The sequence below is a fragment of the Miscanthus floridulus genome, chromosome 4 (genome assembly GCF_019320115.1).
Source record: "Miscanthus floridulus cultivar M001 chromosome 4, ASM1932011v1, whole genome shotgun sequence".
Lineage (NCBI taxonomy): Eukaryota > Viridiplantae > Streptophyta > Magnoliopsida > Poales > Poaceae > Miscanthus > Miscanthus floridulus.
In genome coordinates this window covers 63,553,754-63,562,796 of record NC_089583.1, presented here as the reverse complement: position 1 = coordinate 63,562,796, position 9,043 = coordinate 63,553,754, and the positions used below count along the sequence as shown (strand labels likewise).

Below are 9,043 nucleotides of genomic sequence, written 5' to 3'. Positions count from 1 at the left end.
AGCGACTGACACATGCACAAAAAGTTGAGCCATCAATAATAAGATCACTCAAATACTCATATAATAGCATCACACAGGTAGTCCGAATACTCATAAAATAGCATCATCTCACATGTCATCGGATCAGCATATATATAGTAGCATTGCTTCATCACAAAGTTCACAAACAACCTCTCCCAACATCATGTTTAGATCATAGGCAACTCTTTCAATGTTGACTTGTATGAGTATGGAACTCCCCTTTCAGATAATCAGATCAATTACCCAGTGAACTAAGAATGCTGAAATCTTTTCTTGAATTTGATGTAGTGTATCTTCTTTCATAGTTTGATGTCAGCACTTCAAATTCCTATACATGTATTGAAAAGGCCATCTGCAATGGCAGAGCATGACAGAAACTAAAGGAGGGGCCAAATTGCTCAATTTTTTCTATAGTATTTAAGCAATCAACTGTGTAATAGGCAAAGTGAATGATTATGAAATTGTAGCCAATTAGAAATAAACCGTCATCTCAAGGTTCTCAAGTTCTATATATACCAAAAATTGGTAGATGATCTTGGTGGCTACATGCTATAGTTTTTTGGTTGCCGCTCCATGCATGACTAAAGTTCTTTAGAGTTGCAAGTTTATATCGAAGGAAATATAGACAAAGGAACATGCAATGTGCTAATGGTAAAAAGGACAGAGTTAAATTATGCGCCGTTGTTTCGCCTAGTGGCAAAAGGTAGTACTTCATTGGTAGTGTTGTCTTCTACTGCTAGTGATTTACAACTGAACTAGTGAAACTTTTGCATATGCAAGGTGGGGGCGTGTGTTGTCTTCTACTGCTAGTGATTTACAACTAAGAACTAGTGAAACTTTTGCATAGGCAAGGTGGGGGCGTGTTCAGGTTGGCCTCCGCATAGCTCCACCAGTGACTAGCTGTATATTGTAGGTTACACAAGAAATGAAGATATACGCATGCTGTTGTATGCTTGTGTTTCCATCACGAAAAAAAATAGCGCGCTATTTTGCCGTTATAGCGCGCTAATAGCGTCCCAGATAGCTCGCCGCGACGATATCTTGCATTTTCACGCTATACGCGCTATTGCCGCTATAGCGCGCTATAGCGCCGCTATTGCCGCTATAGCGCCATAGCACGCTAAATCGCCGCTATTGCTGTTTCATGTGCTGAAAAAAAAAACGAGGCAGAGTCAGATTTAGGCCCATCTTGAGCCCTCTAACCCTAATCCAGAGTACCCTCCGTTATTGTTGTTTCATGTTAGCTACTGAATATTTGAACCTTATGGATGTTTAGACTGTATGGAAGTATGAAACTATGAATATGTTGCCTGTTTGGACTGTTTATTATTTTTTTGCCTGGCTGTATATAAATAGCGCGCTATAGCGGCGCTATAGCGGCGATATAGCATGAGCAGCTATCTCACGCTGCGGCGCTATAGCGGTGCTATAGCGCGGCTATAGCGGCGCTATAGCGACGCTATAGCGGCGCATAGCTCCCAGGAGTGGCCGCCGCTAAATTATATAGCGCGCGATTTTTTTCATGGGTTTCCATGGACACCATCACATGATGTGCAGCGAAGAAGCCACAATGTGCAGGGGTTGCTGGCAAAAGAAATGCATGGAAACTTAAAATTCTTAAATTTAACTAATATATAAAAATACTAATATTTTATGATGTGGAATAAGTATTGTTAGATTAATCAGAAAATACCTTTTTAGAATAAACATATTTAGAGGTATTTGGTATTATTTTTAATAAACTTTATTGAACTTTAGAAAAAAAATTGAATGTTTAAAAAGCAAGATACAATTTTTTTTACGGATGGAGTAAATAAATGAAGAAACTCGAGATGAGATGGCTCCTCTTCGTTACTGGGACACGATACTCGGTGCTCTATAAATCCAGAGAAATCATTCTCCGCAGATCACCGCTCCAGTGACGCAAAACGCCAAACAGGCTCGTCTGAAACTCCCAGAGCCGGTAGAGAACACGCCACTCCAGTGTCAGTCACTGCCCCCATCACGCCACCCTCCCTCCCTTCTCGGCCGTTGCCGCGAGCACGCTCCGACCCACCGCCGATGGCGACGGCGATGGGCGCGATGGCCGCCACCTCCCTGGCCCCGATCCTGGCCGCTGCTACGTTCCCCGGTGATCTGGGCCTCGGACGCCGCCGGGCGGCTGTGCCAGGGTGGCGTGCCGGCGGGAGACGGCTGCGTGCGGCGCCGCCTGCCCGGAGGCCGTTCCTGTTCTCGCCGAGGGGCGTTTCGGACTCGCGGAGCTCGCAGACGTGCCTTGATCCGGACGCCAGCACGGTACGCGATAAAAAAAGAGCGATTTTTGGCTTTTGGATGGCGTCGGATGGGTTCCAAGATTCAACTTTTCGCATCAAGCGATTTCTTTTTCTCATCTGCGGTTTCGGGTGTACTTTGCGCGTGTACATGGCAAATGGTTGAATCTTTCTGAGTGATTGAGTGCAAAATGTGGGGAAATCACAAGTCGTTGATGGGTGTGAACTTGTTCTTTTTATTTTTAGTTAGATGGGTAAAAACGTTCACTTCTACTGACTGTTCATGTTAATTTTGTAAATGGTTTGAATCTAATATGATCCAAGAAGGAAATGGTGGAAAGATGATGGCAACTCTTGCCTTTGTTAGTTGTTGGGTGACCGGTTGGGTTGCCTTTATAATTTATTGTTACTTTATTTATAGTAGGATCTTGTGTGGTCCATGGAATGCATTTAATAATCGCCTCGAGATCTAAAGATTGTACCTTGCAGTCAGTTTATTAGAAGATTTTCTGATAAAATCTGCGATGTAAGTGCCGGTCTACGGGATCAGTCACTGAATGTTCTGGCACATTTTCATCACTTGTAATTCATGTGGTCCATTTATTCCTACAGAGTGTTCTTGGGATCATCCTTGGAGGTGGTGCTGGGACAAGGCTGTATCCACTGACGAAGAAGAGGGCGAAACCAGCAGTGCCGTTGGGCGCCAACTACAGGCTTATAGATATCCCTGTCAGCAACTGTCTGAACAGTAATGTCTCCAAGATATATGTGCTAACACAGTTCAACTCTGCTTCGCTCAACCGCCACATCTCGAGGGCCTATGGGAACAACATTGCCGGGTACAAGAATGAGGGATTCGTTGAGGTCCTTGCAGCACAACAGAGTCCAGAGAATCCCAACTGGTTTCAGGTATCTTTGTTCATCTGTTGACATGTGATCAATTTATTCATCCTGGAATATTAGATCATGCTGACAACAGCAGTGATGATGTTTGATACCAAGTACATCTCTGATTCATTGCCTTTTCAGCTTCTGTCTATTAATATTCTCTTAGATATCCCACCTTAACTTTTATTTTTGTCCTTGAACTGTTTACAAAATTGATTAGTACCTTTTTTTGCTTTTTTCTTTTTGTTGCAACAAATGCAGCTGCACAAGTGCATGGTCAGTGCACTGCCACTCACTTGTAGCTAGATTCCAGAGGGTGCATAGAATAAGTGGAGACAAATAATTGGTTGAGCACTTCTGATAATCGAATGTTTCTACCCTACTTTGTAAACAAATTTTTATTGGACTTAATGCATCTCCTGACAATTGATATGAGCTACTGTACTTTGTCACATGGGGCACTTAATGTTTAATAGGTGGAGTTTGCCTTTAGAAGTTTTGACGAACATAAGGTTCCAATAGCTAAATGCTTGTTTCCTCCGCTACCCACTTACATGCTGTCTTCCCTCTGTACTAAATTCCCCATCCAACTTCTCACACTGGTTTGTTGATCTGTTTTGCTTTCCCATCTCAGGGTACTGCAGATGCTGTGCGTCAATATATGTGGCTATTTGAGGAGCACAATGTCATGGAGTTCCTTATTCTGGCTGGAGATCACCTGTACCGTATGGACTACCAAAAGTTCATTCAGGCCCATAGAGAAACAGATGCTGATATAACTGTTGCAGCCCTGCCAATGGATGAACAACGTGCAACTGCATTTGGTCTTATGAAAATTGATGATGAAGGGAGGATAGTTGAGTTTGCAGAAAAACCAAAAGGAGAGAAGCTGAGATCAATGATGGTACAAATGTGATAAACTTTTTGACCCCAGTTCTTATGTGTCCTGATTGTTGGAGCTACTTCTGTGATTGCACTTTTTCAGTTAATTTTTGCTTGTTTTACCTTTTCAGGTTGACACCACTATATTGGGCCTTGATCCTGAGAGGGCCAAGGAACTGCCTTATATTGCTAGTATGGGAATCTATGTTTTTAGCAAAGATGTGATGCTTCAGCTTCTCAGAGAAAAGTTTCCTTCAGCAAATGACTTCGGAAGTGAGGTTATTCCTGGTGCAACAGAAATTGGATTAAGGGTATGCTATGCTCTTGAGCTTTCTTGGTTTCTTTCCTCCAGTTTTTGTTTTATCATTGTGGATTTTATGATTTGGGCATTTCAGTCAATTGAAAGATTCTAATTGCATCATTTATTGAGAGGCTTTGCCTTCTTAGTAGTTACTATGTTTTCTTATGATGATGTTGTGTTCGACAGGTGCAAGCTTACTTATATGATGGTTACTGGGAAGATATTGGTACTATTGAAGCATTTTATAATGCAAACTTGGGAATAACCAAGAAGCCTGTACCGGATTTTAGGTATGGTTTGCACATGTCTACGTAAGAAGTTAGGAGGTTGCAATTTTCTAGATCCACCACTTACCTTTGATCAAACATTCTGTATACAGCTTCTATGACCGTTCTGCTCCAATTTATACGCAACCTAGATACTTGCCTCCTTCAAAGGTTCTTGATGCCGATGTGACAGACAGTGTTATTGGCGAAGGTTGTGTTATTAAAGTAAGAAGCCTTTTCACATGTTTTCTGATGTATTAGTATATATTGTTTTCAGAGGCTTTCATATCATAATGCATTTGGGATCTTTAAGTTAGTTTGTGGATCTATTTGTCAATTGTCATTGCTTCTTTGTGCATTCTCACATTTCAATGCACAGACTTCCTAAACCCGTTATCTAATTTTTGTGCTCCACTTCGTCTTCCTTTTTCAGCATTGCACAATCAACCATTCCGTAGTTGGACTCCGTTCCTGCATTTCTGAAGGTGCAGTTATAGAGGACTCTTTGCTAATGGGTGCAGACTATTACGAGGTAAAGTAGAGTCAAACAGAACTCTAACATCGCGCAATGGAAATATCATGAGAACTTATCATTCTTTCTTTTTTGTTCAGACTGAGGATGATAAGAAAGTCCTTTCTGAGACTGGTGGCATTCCCATTGGTATTGGGAAGAATGCACATATCAGAAAAGCAATAATCGACAAAAATGCTCGTATTGGAGAAAATGTCAAGGTATTCAAACATATCGAATTTGGCTTAAGCTGATGATGTTTTGTATCTATTGCCTATTGTTTAACTATAGGGATTAATCAAATATCTTATTTATGTAAAAAGGTTTCTATGGATCTTTTTTTTTTTACTGTTTTCCAAAAGAGAGTGACTGCCGTTTTCTAGTTTTTTTCTTGTCAGATTCTAAATTACCTGACCATGCATTTATTTTATATATTTCCATGGGAGTATTACCATAAAAGCTATAGATCCTTTGTACCAAAAGAAAATTAAAATACAAAGGAATTCATATTCACTGTTTGTACAAGTTGTTTCTAACTTCTCCTAGAATTGATAATGGACAAAAAATGTGCAATGCTGTTTTTGTCATGTATTCATCAGTTCATCCCTCCTAAATAGTTTGTTGTTTTACAGATAATCAATTTTGATAATGTCCAAGAAGCAGTAAGGGAGACAGAAGGATACTTTATCAAAAGTGGCATTGTCACAGTGATTAAAGATGCCTTAATCCCTAGTGGAACAATCATATAAAGTCAGCCAACACCATGTATATAAGGTTATATCTCCCACAGAAACCAGTGTTTCTTATGCTTGTTGTACATACGGTTACTAGCTTTTGCCAAACTTCATTGCAACTGGATTAAGTTCACTGCTTAGTTCGAGCACGTAGTGGAGTACTGGGCAATCATTTCAGTCTAGTTGCAGTATACACAATTGGCTATCTGATATATTTTGCAATAATCAATATTCTGCATTGTGATTAGTGAGATTGTGTGAGCACATAATGGTTTCCATTTAACAAGTACATAAAAGTTCCATGTTCACCCATCCCAGCCCTTTAGGGGCTGTGTGCTGTGGGACAGAAATATCTGCTAGGCATGGAACATATATTCTCCAACTTCTATTTTACCCAAATCTTGTTATGTTGCCCTGCAGGTTGGTTTGCAGCAGATGGTGATCACCAATGCACATCAAGTTCTCTCATCCCTTTCCAGGACAATGCTTATTCCCATGATGCAAAAATCACCAAGCTCTGCATCAACTTGCTGAGGATAATAATCAAATAATAATAAAATGGTGCCATTCAAAGGCAACATTTTTCTGTCACTAGTATGAGGCACTGTTCTAAATGTACTGTTGAGTGGAATTTGGATAATGTATGCTTTTGTAATCGCACACCTAAAATACCCTGTGCTTATACTCTTTCTTACCTTAATATGCTCCCTGCATTGCTCAGGGAATGAGGATTAAAAATGCCATACATAACATGATTTTTGTTAGATTGCTGTAAAGCTTACATAAGTTTCTTCTGGCCTTATAGAGATGTTCAGAGTAAAAACTATCATCTTGGATGTGCGAAGAGTTGCCTGTCTTTTCTGAGCTTGTAATGACACAAGTTTCGGTGCCTTTGTGCATGATGTTGTTGAACCTATATTGGCTCTATTCGGCGTTCGGCAGGACTTATTGCTGCTGCGGCTGATTTGTAGGACTGATTGGTTGTGAGAAAAAAATACTGTTTTATGGCTAAAAAAGTAGGACTAATTCTGGCTTATAAGCTCAGGCAAACAGAGCCATTGAGTCTGTATAATATGGTGTGTTCTCTTATATGATTTGGCAAAAATACATGCCAAGTTGAAATTAAAGGGCGAAATCGTGTTGGACATATATATAGAATAACACAATACTGATGGATCTTGCATTTGCAAAATCTCACAACAACTACTCCCAAGTGCTGGTTACACTGGATATAGGCACTGAGATGGCTAGAAACATCCCACACATGGATTTATCAGATCATATTTATTGAGAAACGCATTACTCAATCCGCATGCAATATTTCGCAAAATGTTACCCTTTTAATGAAATACATGCAAAAGCGTGTTCGCGAAAAAAATATTTCACAAAATGTTCAAATTATGTGAGAGAAGTGTGTAACACCCCAAGTGTTAAGCTTGTATTTTTGCACTTGCATTGCATGAGCATAAGCATCATTCATTCATGAGCATGAGCATGAGCATATGAAATCTGCATTTTATTCAATCTATGTTTATTCCATGAAATGCCTAATTATCTATATATATGCTTAATGATCATGCTTGTTAATGCAAGCGGTTGTTATTTGGTCACCAAAACAACTTAGACACACTTAGGACCAAAAATGGAACCATGTTTATATTCATGACTTGGTCCAAATTTGCTTTCCAAGTGTTGGTATGACTTGAATGACCTCTATCATGTTGATTGTTTGACCTATCTTGACTAGCTATTTAGAGGGCTTGCATGGTAGTGGGACCTAAATAAAAGTTGTAGCTTAGCTCCTGTAGAACAAACTTTGTTTTATGGTCAAGAGCTGGATCAGGATCAGTGCCTAGCTTAGTCAAATAGGGCTCACAACAATCAATTCAATGCTATTTTTGAAACCTAAGAAATGGCTAAGTCATAAACTGACTTTCCTGTTTCCATGTACCCATCTTTGGAGCTTTTTTGTTTGCAAACCATTTGGAATTTGGCCAAACTCCTTTAAGCAAATTTGTAGTACTCTTGTGGCTCTAACCAATGGTGAAATTGGTCGATCAAATCACTGCACGGTTTAGGAGTTGTGGAGGGATGAAAATCGGGTTTCAGTCAGCGTTGTCAGGCCTGAAATCGGCCTTTGCCGATTCAAACTAGGACGACGTCGTGGCCGACCGGGCATAGGCTGTGGCCGCCGCGTGGCTGCCATACGCCGACGCTGGGCCCACGCAAGCGGTCGGGGTGGCACTGGAGGCAGCGTGGCCTCGTGCGCCCTCTCCCACTCTCACTCGCTCTCTCCCAGCTCTCTCTCTCTCTCTCTCTCGCTACCGCTCGCCGTTCTCTTGCTCCGGCGCAAACACAGCAGCAGCGCCGTCACCTGCCGTAGTCAACATGACAGCCGCAGCCATCGCCATCGATTCGTCGCGCTCACCGCACCACCATGTCACCCGCCACCTACTCGGCCTCCTAGCGTTGCCTTTTGAGCAGAGGTGAGGCCCAATGCGTGACCGCCATGGCTGCCATTGCCACCATTGCTGCTGCCATGGCCACGCTCGTTTAGTCCTCTTCCTCTCTTGCTTCTAGGCGTTAGAGCTTAGCCTTAGGGTGGCGAAACTAGAACGGGGCTTGGTTGAGCAATGCCATCACCTGACTCACCGGAACGCCGCAACGCCGCCGTCGTGCCCACGCTGCCGTGCCACCATGCACGTGGCCATGTCTCACTGGCGTCTTTGAGAGCTCGAACCCTAACCCTAGATCTCCACTAGGTAACCCTAAAGCCGTAGCCGAGCTCGCCCGAGCTTGTCGTGGCCGGTGATGGCCGGAGCACCGCCGTGCAGCGCTGCCGAACCGCCATGAGCATTGCCACCCTAGCTAGAGGTCGTAATAGCTCCAACCGCCTACACCACTGGATACGGGATGACGAGGCGAAGCTAACGGTGGTGACCGTGTCGCCAGAGACATCGTCGTCTATGAGCTTCTCACCGATCAAACTGCACCCTGCTCTGTGATGGTGACATGTGGGGTCACGCTGACTGCGGGGCTCAGCTGTCAACGCCTCTGGGTGCAATGCGTTGGGTGCACTTAGCCAAGGGCTGGGATTTTTGAATGTTTTTATTTTATTCTTTTATATAATTTGATGCAAACTTGTAAAATTAATATCTAGAGCTAGGAGT

General features: G+C 42.2%; 1 protein-coding gene across 1 annotated transcript; it reads left to right on the top strand.

The window, feature by feature from the left end:
- Positions 1–1,936: 1,936 nt before the first annotated feature.
- Positions 1,937–6,637, top strand: LOC136551577 (glucose-1-phosphate adenylyltransferase small subunit 1, chloroplastic/amyloplastic). The gene is made up of 10 exons (XM_066543126.1): positions 1,937–2,316; positions 2,904–3,200; positions 3,814–4,083; positions 4,193–4,372; positions 4,549–4,652; positions 4,742–4,853; positions 5,062–5,160; positions 5,241–5,360; positions 5,772–5,913; positions 6,294–6,637. The coding sequence occupies exons 1-9, from the start codon at positions 2,083–2,085 to the stop codon at positions 5,886–5,888; spliced, it is 1,533 nt and encodes a 510-aa protein (XP_066399223.1). The 5' UTR covers positions 1,937–2,082; the 3' UTR covers positions 5,889–5,913; positions 6,294–6,637.
- The last annotated feature ends 2,406 nt before the right edge of the window (positions 6,638–9,043 follow it).